General features: G+C 40.6%; 1 protein-coding gene across 4 annotated transcripts in view; it reads left to right on the top strand.

Moving 5' to 3' along the window:
- The window catches only part of HELZ (helicase with zinc finger), a 119,842-nt gene that overhangs the window by 26,214 nt on the left and 78,817 nt on the right, over positions 1 to 14,811 (top strand). For 3 of the 4 annotated variants that reach the window (XM_081181220.1, XM_081181218.1, XM_081181219.1), the window contains 8 exons: positions 673 to 900; positions 1,829 to 1,865; positions 4,552 to 4,676; positions 7,661 to 7,717; positions 10,198 to 10,249; positions 11,311 to 11,386; positions 13,474 to 13,672; positions 14,496 to 14,603. In XM_081181220.1, coding sequence (XP_081037346.1) covers positions 691 to 900; positions 1,829 to 1,865; positions 4,552 to 4,676; positions 7,661 to 7,717; positions 10,198 to 10,249; positions 11,311 to 11,386; positions 13,474 to 13,672; positions 14,496 to 14,603 — 864 coding nt within the window. In that variant the 5' untranslated portion in view covers positions 673 to 690. The remainder of the gene's footprint in view (positions 1 to 672; positions 901 to 1,828; positions 1,866 to 4,551; positions 4,677 to 7,660; positions 7,718 to 10,197; positions 10,250 to 11,310; positions 11,387 to 13,473; positions 13,673 to 14,495; positions 14,604 to 14,811) is intronic. The other variant, XM_081181221.1, reaches the window with a different exon arrangement.

The following is a 14,811-nucleotide window of genomic DNA, read 5'->3' as shown; positions in this document are numbered from 1 at the left end:
ATATATTGAAATGTTGGAAAAAATCAACATTTTTAGAAAAATAGTACATAATTGATAAACATTGTGAAGACAAACAAGTCCCCACTCCCACTTCAGTGTAAAGCCCTGAAAAGATGTGCCTTTGCAATATAAATTCCTTATAAAATACCATTACGGCTGATAACATGAGAAAACAAGGAAAGATTTGTTAGCGGGTAGCATTATAACAACACCTAATGCAAATGTGGTGGTGGTGTTTTCCCCCAAACCATTTGTTATAGTAGAAGTTGTCTTTAGGTGTAGAGAAATCTGCCCTTGCAAGAGGAACATTAACTCTGAGTGGCACTTCAAACCAATGTGAAGCAAACGAATGCAAAGCTAATGGTTTCTCGTGAGGTACTATTGTTGATGTTTGCAGTAAAAGGGGACATGAGCATCACCTACTCATTCCAGAGTTATGGAGACAGATAACAGTCTTTTAAAATGGAAACAGATGCAAAGTGCAAGGAGAAATGCTGTGGGGGGGAAACGGCAGGAATTTAGCATGCAGTAGAGGCTCAAGCGGAATATAAGAACCCTGGGATGGCGATGGGGGCCAGTTAGTAGCACTTGGAAAATGTAGGTGTGTTTTGAAAGACCTTTTTTTTGTATTAAAGCTAACCTGCATTTGAAACCCCTCCTGATTCATATTAGGATTTCTGCCGCTGAGTCATGGCAGACAGAAGACCAGAGAAGTCATGTGAACAAGCATGTGAATCACTCAGACAGCAGGATTACGAAGTGGCGGTGAAGCACTGCACGGAGGCCCTCTTTTCCCTCAGCCGGTACCCTCCCAGTCACTTCCCAGAAGCGTGTCAGGCTGAAATCGACCGCATCAAAATTGAGAGCCTTCTCTATAGAATCGCTTCTTCTTTGCAACTCGTGAGTGTGATGTTTACAATCGAATCCAGTGAAAATAATTTGATTTTATTGTATGAGTACGTGGAAATCGAAAAGCCTTTATTGACATCACACTATCCTGCTGCTCAGAGCTAGCAGTCATTTATTTACCTGCTTGGCTACGTAATTGGAGTGGGAGACATACTTGGTCCCCGCGCTCTTAGCTTTCATGGAAGGTGGGCATACACGGTCTGGGTTTTTTGCCCTCTTTGTTGGGTAAAGTAAAAGATGCACGGACAGGTGTTCTTCATTTTGCCTTATTTCAAACAATATATGTGTTGTACCGTCGCTGGAGAGAGAGACTGCTCCAGGTTAGAAAGGTGGATGAAGTGGGTTTGAAGGGGTGGGGGGAAGGTTAGGGAACAGGGCGGGTGTGCCGCAGGTATCCGATGAAACAAATAGGTGTTTGTTTGTTTAACGTCTGGTACAAATTTAATTTCAAGACTGCCTGCATAGAGCAGCTTTCAAGATTAAACCTAAGTGCAGTTTAGATCTGATCTCTTAATGGGGGCGAATGTTTCAAATAGTAGGACTATTGATTTTTGTACTGTTGCAAACCTTTGGGGTTCTGCAAGTCTGTGGATATCTTCCTTGGTATGTGTGTATAGGGGATCGAGGTTGTGTGTGGTGCTAGTTTGGCTGCATTAGGGATCCCCAAGTGGAAAATGAAATTACTGATTGTATTTAAGATTTAAGCTGCAGTTTTGATTACCAACTGTGAACGGGTGCATAGACAGTTTCACTGAAATCAGAGAGGTTTGCATACTCAGGCCGTGCTTGGATTACAGTCAGAGTGCTGCTGAATAAATCACATGTTTCTGTTTAACTGCTGCCTTAAACAAATTCATAAGCAAATATGTACTTATTGCTTATGCTGTGTCTAACAATATATATATATTTCTTTTTGCAGAAAAACTATGGAAAGGCAGATGAAGACTGCAGGCACGGTATGAAAACACAGTTTTTTGCTACAGCTTATAGCAATGTGGTTGATTCTTTGGAGTTTTAAGCTTTAAGAAATCGCTTCAAATCTGGCTCTCTAGAGAAACGGATTTGTCCAAAATGGAAGTATTGCTGTGAGCTTTATAAAAACAATATTTGCCACTTTGCAAAAAGAAATAATGCAGTACATCACAGAGTATGTTCTCTAAGTATCAGCAATCTTCTTGCACTCTTTAAAGTAGAGTTATGATAACATAATCCTAATTGTTGTTTAAAATATACTTGGTTGTTGAGTCTACCTGCTGTTCTCCAAGGTTCAGTAGTATCGCTGCTAACTCTCAACCTGATACAACAAAATGCTGGAGTCAGTTGAATTAAAGTATGTATTTAGGAACATTGCCCTGTAGGCCAGTGGTGGGAATCCTGTGGCCTTGCAGGTTTTGATTTGTTGGAACTTCTATCATCTCCAATTGCTGGCCTTGCTGGCTGCAGAGTTGAAGTATAGCAGCCTATGGAGGATCACGATTTCCCACCCCCTGCAGTAGATTATGCAGAGTAGTGCAGCTTCTCTGTTACTAGCTTTTAGCAATGGGAAGCACTTGGGAAGCTTGACATAGCTGCATATGGATGCCAGGTAACTTTCATATTCAGGTGCCTGCATTTGTATAATAATAATGACCTAATTTGCATTTCTGGTGATCCTGCTTGCCATGCTTATTTATTCTACAATATTCTGACATGGTTGCCTTTAACAATCTTTGTTCAGAGGTTTGGATTTTTGTTTAAACGACTCTCCTCATCAAATAATTATGCTGTGGGCTTTAATTGGCTTGAGTGGTGGGTTCATTAACACCCATGTATTAAACAGCTAAAGCTAAATTGATGGGGAGGAATTTTAATGGGAATCATGTGTTGTTTTGGTTTTTGTGTATTACAGTCATTTCAGATGGGGGAAAAATCCTTTCCTCCTTGCAAAAGGTGGCAGCTTTCATTATCTTAAAAGGCAGCTCTTTTAAGGTTTAGTAATATGCAAACTTACTTACATTGGGTTGGTTACAAGACATCCTGGATCAGTAAGTGCTATTGACTGAAAGCTCTATGCAATAAGGCATAGAATTGGAAGGAGACATATAGGAACATATATAGGAAGTTACCTTAAGACTATTGGTCCAGCTAGCTCAGTGGTGTCTACACTGACTGGCAGTGTCTCCCCAAGATTTCAGGCAGCGGTCATTCCCAGGTGTACCAGCAATGCTTGGGATCTACTGGTTGCAAAGCATGTGCTTTAAGATTGAGTTGTGACCCTTCAGTTCTGATCCAGGACTCAGAGGCTCATTCTCTCTCCCCCCCTCCACTGTTCTGAATGTCCCTGTTTGTTCAAATGTATTGTTAATTCTCTGTATTTTATGGCACATGGTATTTTCAATTTGTTTTGAATGCTGTATTTCATAAATGTTAGCCATTGTCGGCTCTGATGAGAAACAGGATGATAAATTTAATTAATATATACATGTTGTTCTCTGTCTCCCTCTCTCCATGACTCAAAAACATTTCACTACTCTGCAAATGTTTCTTTTACTCTCAATGATGGGAGAGCAAAGGGAGGTATTTGAGGGTGCCAGTTTGGATATCCTAGTCTTATCTGATGTCAGTTCCAAAATGTAACAAGAACTTGCCTGTCTCATTTCATAACCTATTTTGGACAAAGAGCACCAAAGAACAAAGAGTATGGTGCTCTCCATTTTTTAATTAGATTTTGTTCATGTTAGGGAGATGACCCAGCCCTACATTAAACACTGTTTAAATTCCACTTAATTCGTTGAGAGAGTTACATACATCCGCGTTGACTAGATCACTGATCTTCAATTGGTGGGTCAGGACCCACCGCTGGGCTGTGGTCTGATCCAAGGTGGACAGAAGCACTACTACCATGGAAATATATGGTAAAAGATTAAGAAATGGGTCTTCAAATGCATGTTGAAAAGATTGAAGATATCTGGGCTAGATGATGCTGTTATGTTTTGATAATACAAATAGGATATTAATTAAAGCTTTGTATCTCTACCTCTCCTGTAGTTGTGGCTTTTGTTGTTAAATACGTTGCCAGTATCTGTACATTGGGAGCACAAAATTCATGTCAAAATTTAATTTTGTATTATTAAAATTAAGCCAGTACATACATTACATAAAGAAAATACACAATGCTGATTTGATTAGGACTGGTTCTGGCGTAAATAGGTTATTGATTATTTCCTTCAGATGCAGTTCATTGGAAATGTATTCTGTGCTTCCTTTATTGAAATGAATTTCAATTAAGAAAAAGCATGTAGAAGAGCAGTGGAATTTTAGAAGTACTCTTCATTAGGACAGAAATTATGTAGGACAAATTCCTAAGATGAGGATGGGGAACTTGTTGCCTTCCAGATGATGTAGGGCTACAACTCCTACCACCCCGGAATGTTGGCCAGATGTAGCACAATGTTTAAGTTCAAAGCAGAGCTACAAAGTTTCACATAAAACATGAGCAAAAGGAAACTACAGAGTGGAAAATGAGGGAGGACATTTTAAGATTATATTTCTGGGAAAACCCCCCACTAAATTTTACTTCTGTGATGTAGTTCAAGTTGGGGTGCCTTAAAAAACTGGTGTAAATAATTGGTGGCAAATAATGGAATATGATTTTCACTTTAGTATTGGGAGAAGGACTGGACAAGGAAGATGACACTTTCCGTGCAGTGCTTTGCTGCATGCATCTTAAAGGGAAGCTGCAGATTGTATCGAACGCTCTTTCTAAATCACTGATGGGTGAATCACTGGTAGGTGACAATTGATTATCTCTAGTTTTTTGAACTAATATACTTTATCTAGTAACGAAGGGGCTATGTCAGTAATTTTCAGCACTGAATGATTTGTGCTGAGCCCTAGTGAATATATTAATGCATGCAGATGTTAATAGATGAAGTGAAACATGACTCTCAGTTATATCCATGACTCTGATCCAACAGAGTTTGGCAGCTGTTGCATGTAACAAATACATTGGGTTGGATCCAGAGCTGCAGGAAGTCCTTTATCCTTGTTTCTAGCATCTAAGATGATGAGTGTGTAAAGCATGTGAGAGGACCACCTGAATTTGCTTCTCCTTGTATTCTGGCTTCTGACTGGAAAGGTAATTGATTTGTAGCACTCAAGCAGCAACGTCACTAGCTGCCTCTGCCTGCTGCTGACGGACTGCTCAAGACTTGCATCCTGTAGTATTGCTTGCAGTGGCCAAATACTCCTTCCCAGCTTTCACCAAGCAGTCTACAAAAATCTCTCCACTGCTGCTAGGCCAGGCATAGGCAAACTCGGCCCTCCAGATGTCTTGGGACTACAATTCCCAACATCCCTGACCACAGGTCCTGTTAGCTAGGGATGATGGGAGTTGTAGTCCCAAAACATCTGGAGGGCCGAGTTTGCCTATGCCTGTGCGAGGCCTTTTACTTCTGCCTTCTGAGATTCATCCACTTCTAGGCCAAGTCTAGACTAGAGGATGGTGTCAGCCTTCAGTTTCTTTTGGTTTAAACTGCACTGGAGATGGTGAAATCCACATAGCCATGGCTCTTCCAGACATACTGACTTCCTTTGGATTTCTTACATAGCAGTATGTTAATAGGGTAATAAGTTAATAGGATCAATATTTTGACGAGTGATCCAAAGTATGTTAACATAAAATTAACTCAGTATAGGAAAGCAATATAGGAAAGTTATAATGAAGTTCTGTTCTTTTTTAAAGAAACAGCTGAAAGTCTTTGCTTGTTTAATTTTCTTTCAAAAGCCAGGGGTTCAGTTTTCTTTTGCAGGTACTGATTCATTAGCAAGAGATAAATCCACAGTCTTAAAACTTTAACTTCCACCTTAAAAAAAGAATTTGAATCAAACCATTTATGTGTTTTATCTTATTTCTTTGGGTCCACTTATATTTGAAAGACTAAGGAAGTTTTCTTTTTTGTTCATAAATTTGACTCCTGTGAGCAGATTACATCAGGATTCATTGCTCTTTTGCTGATGTTTATGAAACACATTCTAGCAGAACACACAGGTTCAGGACACATGCATTGTCAAGTAAAGAAAGTGTGTTTGTTTTTAATGCTATTTAATGCTATTTGATGCTATTTTTACATAATATACAAACAATATTAAGCATACGCTTTTTGTTATAACTGCACATAACCTTGCAAGATTTACTGATACCAGCTTAAAACATAACAACTGTGCTAAAAAAGAAGTTAGGATCAAAGATAAAATCTGAAGACCAAAAAGTTGCATGGATTGTCACGTGTTAGTTATATACCGTATTTTTCGCTCTATAAGACGCACGTTTTCCCTCCTAAAAAGTAAGGGAAAATGTGTGTGTGTCTTATGGAGCGAATGCAGGCTTCGCGGGCTATCCCAGAAGCCAGAACAGCGAGAGGGAGCGCTGCGCAGTGCTCCCTCTCGCTGTTTTGCTTCTGGCTTAGCTGCGCAAAGCCTCTGCAGGGCACGGGGAGCCTTCATCTCTCTAAACTGCAATCCAATAGTCCCCAAATGGGTGTCCTTGGGCCATAGTTGTAGATCTTCCTATCCATAGGCAGCACCAGAGGTTGCAGCCACAGAAACCTCTGTGGCTATCCCTCTTCTTCCATTGGTGCTCTCATGGTAGAGGCGAAAAACAAAGAGGTTTTCCAAGGGCATCTTGGGGCAGATCAGGAGAAGCACTTCCATTCCACTTGCACACTCCTGGAATGGGGTAAAAAGGACACCTGCCATGGACCTGACACATTTCCCTTCCCATTGGAATCAGTGTGGGAGGAGATGTTAAAGGTAATGGAAGAGTGATTTTTTTAAAAAGGAAAAACATGTCCCTGTTACATGGGCTTTGGATTAGGTGGTTTGCTTGCTTTTGATTCTTCGCTCCTCTTTTGAATTGCCCTGTACTGATCGTTTTTATATGGGAAAGTTCTGTTTTGACCTCACTAGCATGGGTGGATTATCTGTTGGTATCTAGCATGCTTCCTTTACTGGGGAAGGATCTGGCAGCTCCTTTGGTCTGAGGTTCGCCTTTGAAGTACGTTGTACTTCAGTGGAAAGAAAAGAGGGGTAGAGTTGCACAGGGAAGTTAAGGCTCTGTTCCTCTCATATCAGGTTCACCAGGTAATACTGGCTAGACCAGCCTCCAGGTCTGAAGTTTTCAGCTGTCCTGGAGTATTAGTGTTATCAGTTGTTTTTAAGAGAGTCACTGCAGACATGCTTAAGGTTGGAAAGGAAGCTTTTATAAGGAATAAAAAGAAACTCCTGCCCAACAGAATGGCTGTAGTAAAAGTGTTAGGACATACGTTCTGACCATATAATTTCTCTCTCCATATTTTTAAGTTTTAAAATGTTTCCCATGCTTTAAAAAGTTTCCCATGGATTTTAAAATAATAATAGCATTTTTCAGTTTGGGACCCCTTGATACTCAAAGTCTGCCAGCACTTTCAGTGTATTTTCACTCAGTTTTAAACTGTCCTGTAGTGACCACAAATATGTAAGATATGTTTTGTTATAAACAAGGCCACCGATAATCGTGGTCTGCCTTTTGCTAGGAATCTCAAGTGGGCATCAGTGAAAACAGGTTGCTGGACTAGATAAACTAACTGGCCTGTAGGACTTTTATATGATACTGTGTTCTTATGGTCCAGTAGCTCTCAAAACTACAGTTTTATTAACCTTGGAAACAATGGTTAAAAAAACAGTTTTTGCAGTTGACAAATGGACAGCATGTGATAATGTTCTTTCTTGGCAGAACGGGATGGTAACTAAAGATCTGACGAGGCTGAAAACACTTCTTGTTGAAACAGAGGTAAGACTGGAAGAAATAAATATATTTCCTTTATAGAACTTTGGACTTTCTGTGCTGAGTTTTATTAGCACAGTTTAACCAGCTTCACCCCCCCTTAAAGCCATCTACATGGTTGTTGGTTTTCTTTATCCTTTTATATTTGTTTTCTGCTAAAAAAGACAGACCCAAGAAAGCTGAGAAATTGCTTTTTTGTGGTTTGTAATATGATGGAGAACATTTTCTTTCTTCATCTGTAGTAAATGATTCCTTTGTCTAATATTAATCACCCACTGTTAGCCTATCTTTAGCCTGGGTTGGTCCCAAGATTCTGTAGGCCCTTGGACAAAAGTGTATCAGCACCAAGCTTTTGGTGTCTTATTTGGCACTGCCCCTGCTCCGAAAACATCCTTCTTCCCTCTTTAGGCCACCCCTTCGTCTTCTAACTGAGGTTCCTCTCATTCAAGTAAAACTCTTCAGAGCTTTTATATCACCCCACCACACATGATGCTTTCCAACTAGGCCAGTTACCACAATAATCAGGTGTAGGGTCATCAGATGTAGAGAAGTAGTCTGATGGATTTTGCATTTCTGAAAGAGCCTTGGAGGCCCATTTCCCACATTCACTTTTGTTAAAGCCAGAGGTGATTTTTTTTAATCATTCCCACTGCTGCATGGTGAATATTTCTAATGAATGTAACCCTTGGTGGTGACAACTGCTACTATGTCAGGAAACCTGTTCTTCTCACACTTTTAATGTGGCATGGTAAGTCTCCAAGGAGGGGTGCATATTGTAAGAAATGTGTGCCACATGAAACATGATGTCGAATTAGCTTGTAATGACTGCACTGCATCAAAATAAACATGGAAACATGAATATTAAGTGTATAAGGGTCTGATTCAGCCAACATTAAGCAAATTTAAACTCAATTGATTCCAATGGGGGGGGATAAGTTCTTACGTTTTCCTATGGCAAATGTTTTGCAACATGCCAAACAAAAAAAAAATCACACAAAGACCTAAGCTTAAAAGATCTTTCTTAGTTGCTGCATTTTGCTTGAGAATAAACACCCTGATTCCTAAACTTAGCTATTTTCAAATGGACCACTCTCATTTGCATCTCCAGGGAGATTTTAAAAGGCTTCCAAGGTAAACTCAGAAATTTTCTATTTAGACCACGAAATGTGTCTCACACTCTTCCGTTTTTCCATCTCTGTTGAGACAATTCCCTCTATCTCTTACCACCTCTGTCATTTTCCCAAGGTTTTAGGGGAGTGAGAGACCAAAGAAACAGATGTCTTTGCCTGTTTGACCAAGCACTCCTTCCCACCAAAGATTATTTGGGTTAAAAGCAAATGAGCATGATATGCTCCAGACTTAAACAGAGACGCTGTTTCTGTCCACATAAACTGGGCAAGGCCAACAGGTGGTGGAAAGCAGCGCTGTGGACGTGCAGTGACTGTTGTCACTGCAGCAAAGGATAAAGCATCAAGTTGCAGGATCAGTGGCTGCTCTGATCAAACCAGCCCTCTGAAATGCATCACAGCAGTGAGTGTTTGTAAGCACATGTGTTCTGCTACAGCTGCCGCTGCCACTGGTTGTGGCTGCCTCCCTATCCAACCATCTAACAGTGCTAAGTAAAATGAACTGGGTTGATGGTGGAATTGGTGGTGGGTCCTTTTGATTCCCTGGCACTTGGACCACCCTCACTGATCTCTGACACTAGCCCTGACTTTAGAAAGAATTAGGTTTCAAACTTATGCCACTAGCACAAATAATTAACAGAATGAGCAGGTTTGGGAGCAATCCTAAAATATAGCTTAGTTTTAACATGGCAGTGGTCCCTCATCTCTCAGCCATGAGGAGCTAACCAGAGTTTCCAGTTATGTCTGAATTTAAGGAAGCACTGGTTACTTTAAATTATGGTTAGTGAATGAGCCAGGATTATAAACCTGACCTGAACAAAACATAGTCTGAATCATAGTGTTGAAGCAGCAGGGTTAACATTTATTACCTTTATAAACCTAAATTTATATTTGTTCCCTCAAGCAGTAAAACCAAAGTATATTTAATGTTTACATTTTTATAGTTAGTACTCAGAATGACGCAGGCTTGCGAAAGTCGGCGGTTCGAATCCCTGTGACAGGGTGAGCTCCCATTCCTCGGTCCCTGCTCCTGCCAACCTAGCAGTTCAAAAGCACGTCAAAGTGCAAGGAGATAAATAGGTACCGCTCTGGCGGGAAGGTAAATAGCGTTTCCGTGCGCTGCTCTGGTTTGCCAGAAGCGGCTTAGTCATGCTGGCCACATGACCCGGAAGCTGTACGCCGGCTCCCTCGGCCAGTAAAGCGAGATGGGCGCCGCAACCCCAGAGTTGTCCGCGACTGGACCTAATGGTCAGGGGTTCCTTTATCTTTACCTTACTCAGAATGATACTTGAAATTAATTTTGATTTCTTTATTGATTGACTTAATGTGCTCAGCATTTTTTTCTTTTTGTGATTTCAGGCAGCAGTTGGTAAAGTGCCCTCAGTATACCGTGTAGAAGAATTGGAGGAAGGTAAATAAAAATAGCTTTTGAAACTACCAAATGAAGGATTACAATTGTCTTGTCAATCGATGGCTAAACCGTGGCTATTTCACAATTTGGGATCAATTATTATAAAAGACTAGGAAGTGGCCTCTGATGTGATTTTTTAAACTAAGCATGAGATTGTAATCAAGAGGCCCTGGATTGTAATAGGTTGGATCCAGAGATCTTCCCACCAAATGGGAAAGGCAGATGCTGACTTCCCTGCTCAGTTCTCTCCCTGCTTTGTTCTCTCCCTGTAAGGGAGAGTCCCCAGAAAATGCTCCGAGGGCACTGCTATGTGGGTGGACAGTGAGATGGGAGGGTGGGGGCTGTGGAGAAGGGGGAGGTCACCAAAAATCGAGTGGTGACAACTGATTTTCTACCGTCTGCCCATTAGCCCTGAGACCCCACGTTGTATCCCGCCCCATTCAGCATTGTTGCTGAATCCTCAGCAAAGCATTTTGACAGAGTTTTCCGTGATAGCGGGGAAAAGTGGTGGCAGCAAAGTCAGAGAGTCTCCTGCAGAAGGAGAGAGATGGAAAGTGATCCAGCCCAAGGACTCCTGTTATTAGAAGCTCCCTCTGACCCACCTGCCACTAGATTCCACATTTCATATGTTTCTGCTGTTGAACAAGGGGCCGTTGGCTTTTTCCTGCTTGCAAAGGAATGTAATTACAGTGGTACCACGGGTTAAGTAATTAATTCGTTCCGGAGGTCTGTTCTTAACCTGAAACTGTTCTTAACCTGAAGCACCACTTTAGCTAGTGGGGCCTCCTGCTGCTGCAGCACTGCCGGAGCACGATTTATGTTCTTATCCTGAAGCAAAGTTCTTAACCTGAGGTACTATTTCTGGGTTAGCAGAGCCTGTAACCTGAAGCGTATGTAACCTGAAGCATATGTAACCCGAGGTACCACTGTATATGAATTGCATTAGGCTGCCTGTTGTTTGGCTCAGCACAAAATCGGTTATGAGACTGATACCTTAATAGCCCAAGTGTGTTTCCTGATACAACCAGAAAAATAACATAGATATTGTGTTTATGTGACAGGATGTCAGGATGGCTGGCAATTTCGACCCCCACCCAGGGGAGTCACAAGTAGTGAGGAGTACACACTATGCAGAAGGTAAAGTGATACTTGCTTTAACATCTCTCAGTATTTATCAGCATAGTTAAAAGGTATCAAAACTAGAGAAACATATAAAACAGAAACACATGGTTAAAAGGGTGGCACCTATTGTAACTTCTTCATTACTATTTCCATTACTATTTTGGCAGTATATCCAAGATGATTTGACAGGTAATTAATATTTTATATGATTTATAGGCGAAATTGTTTTCATTTTGACATTTTCGAAACAGCTGAATAGACAATGCTACTCCCTTTAAATACTTTATTAGTAAATTGCTTAAAAGGGTTTGTAATTGGTCAGCCCAAATGTAAAGAAATCCCTATGTCGAGAAAAGTAGTCATGTAAAAAAATGCAGAGAAATCCATTGGTAGTGAGTGGCAAGGATGTGAATGTTTGATTTGTGCCCTGCCAGATGTTTCTGTTGTACTAACATGAACCTGAAGTAAACAGAAAGGACCACTTGGTGTCACTATCATTCAAGAAAACGGGAGAGATAATTACTGAGATATACACCCTTTAAAGAAATACCCATTGTGCTACTTGCTTAGCAAATCTACTTGGAATGTTCTTTGAATAGTGATGTTGCAAAGTTCTTTGCACTTTGTGGGAGAGCAGATGCAAGAAATAATTTTGTTCAACACGCTTACCTGTTATCTGGCTCCTTTAGAACTCTCCTTAAGTGTCCAGATGCCTTTTTTTAAGTATGCCTATTGATTTGGGCATGCCTTCATTTTCTTTAACCAGCAGGCCCTCATGTCATGCCAGAAATTACTTTTTTGTGTGTTTTATAATATTTTTATTTGCTTTTACAAATATAAATGTATAACAATCCAAATTACATATCCATATTTTGAGATTTCTCCAAGTCTCTGGATTTCCCACCTTCCCCTCCATGGGTCAGATTGTGTACATCCTCTCAACTGCATATTATTTCACAACCCATATTTTATATCTTTCCATATTGTCCATGATATTCTCTACATTACAAGTGTTATTAAAATCCTGCTAACGCTGGCTCCCTCGGCCTGTAAAGCAAGGTGAGCACTGCAACCCCAGCATCGTTCGCGACTGGACTTTTGTCAGGGGTCCCTTTAACCTTTAATGTTTTCATATGCTTACCGTGGTCTCCTAGATAGATTATACATTTTCCCCATTCTTTGTTGAAGTTTTGGTCTTCTTGTTTTCTGAGCCTTCCAGTCAGTTTTGCCATTTCGGCATAGTCCAACAGCTTGGTTTGCCATTCCTCTCTGGTAGGGACTATGTCTTCTTTCCGTCTCTGGGCTAGTAGCACCTGCGGGGCTGTTGTTGCATACATGCATACATGTTGTATTTGGGGTGTCGGCACCTACAATTCCTAGTAAAACAACTTCTTTTTTTTTAAAGAATTTTTTTTCCAATTCATTATATATCATTTCCCAAAATGCTTTTATAACCTTACATGTCCACCACATGTACATTTCCATTTCCAGCATGTATTTGTACTTGTCTTAAACATTCTTGCTAACTTACTAGGAGTCAAATACCACCAGTACATCCTTTTCATATAATTTTCTTTCCGTGTACAGCATGCCAAGAATTTCAAATCAGTTTTCCATAACCTTTCCCAATCTGAAAGCTGAATATTATGCCCCAGATCCCTGGCCCAGTGTATCATTACATTAACCTGTTCATCTTTTGTATACCATTCCAAAAGCAGTCTATACATTTTAGACAGTAATTACCGTATTTTTCGCTCTATAACACGCACCCGACCATAACACGCACGTAGTTTTTAGAGGAGGAAAATCAGTAGGCGTGCCACCCGTAGGCATTCCCTCCATAACACGCACAGACATTTCCCCTTACTTTTTAGGAGGAAAAAAGTGAGTGTTATGGTGCAAAAAATACGGTACTTTTTAATGTCCCTCTGTTTCGAAAGCTGCGAAGCATTGGTGGCAGATGCTGTTCAAGGAACCTTGGCTCAGACCCTTCTTGGGTACATGGAACTAGTTACGAATGGGAAAAACAAACAAAAAACAACCTATGCAATTGGGGAATAGTTTAAATTTTAAGGGTTGATTGTCTTTCCTATTTTGTGTAGGTTTTTAGAGCAAGGAATCTGCAGGTATGGTGCACAGTGTACTTCAGCACATTCCCAGGAAGAGCTAACAGAATGGCAGAAGCGATACGCATCCCGCTTGATAAGGTTGAAACAGCAGAAGGAAAACAAGCAATGTTTAGGCAGTTACATGGAATCCCTGATCGAGAAATGGATGAACTCATTATCTCCTGAGAAAGTGGTAAGGGGGGGGGGAAGGGTTATTTTGTAAAGCGTTTATAAAACCCTCAACATAAAAACAATAGAATTAAAACAAAAATACTACATAAAACCAGCAAAACAGTAGTACAGGTGGCAACCGTTTTGCACGCGTCCAGTTGATGTGCAACTGCTGACACGTGCATCATTTTCGGCCACGGAAGGGGATGGGGACAGAATGGACTTACGTATGACCACTGACGTGCGCTATTACCCAGAATGCAACCCCCATGCAAACGGAGAGTTGCCTGTGTAAGAGCGTATGAAAACAATGACTCAACTCACCATGGTGGCAGATGATTTTATCCCCAAAGTGATGGGCAAGCTTGTCACTGGCAGCTCTATCTCAATATTCTTATTTCAAATGAATAGAAGAGCCTGATTTTGGCGATCTCTACTAGACCTGCTTGGTTAATTAATTCACTCGCACAGTACCAATCAAAAATATGTAACTATTTTTCTGTTAATTAAAAAACAACAATACCAAGTGATCCTCATTTCTGCAATTAAGAAGAGTTTATGGCTGCAATCCTATGCCTACTTCAGGGTAAGCTGGAGGAAGTTCCTGCTGTCTTTGTAGTTTGTTTCAAATTCATTGTAATGAGAACTGAGTTCTTCCTCGGGGTGTATGTGTGTTTAAATATAAACAAAGCAATAGGTATTGCAATTTATGACTTTACTTCAACCTTTGGGTAAAATGCTCATTCACAGGTGGGCCATTCCTTTTGTGGAATGGTCTTTAATTAAAGAGTTATTTTTCAACCCTAGTGTTGTTACCTTATGTGATGCCTTTTCCCTTTCTTTAGCTTAGTGAGTGCCTAGATGGCGTGAGAGTTGAACATAGCCCTGAACTGTCAGTTACTGTCACCACCAAAAAATCACAACAGATGTGGACGTTTGCTCTGACATGTAAGGTAGGATCTTTTTTTTTTGTACTTTGAAAGTATCGCTTGCCCTTAATAAGTTTGCATTTAACATTTTCAGCACCTTTTCTTGTTGTAATGAACACATTCACAGGGAGAGTGGGGTATGCCATGTTAATGAAGAATCTGCACATTCTGTGACTGTTGTAGTGCTAAAAGCACTTACATACGTAAGTATGCAGATTCCTGCCAACCGAGC

Source organism: Podarcis bocagei, assembly GCF_964188305.1.
Source record: "Podarcis bocagei genome assembly, chromosome: 2".
Lineage (NCBI taxonomy): Eukaryota > Metazoa > Chordata > Lepidosauria > Squamata > Lacertidae > Podarcis > Podarcis bocagei.
The sequence above is the reverse complement of the archived record's forward strand: the minus strand, read 5'-3'. Positions and strand labels throughout refer to the sequence as shown.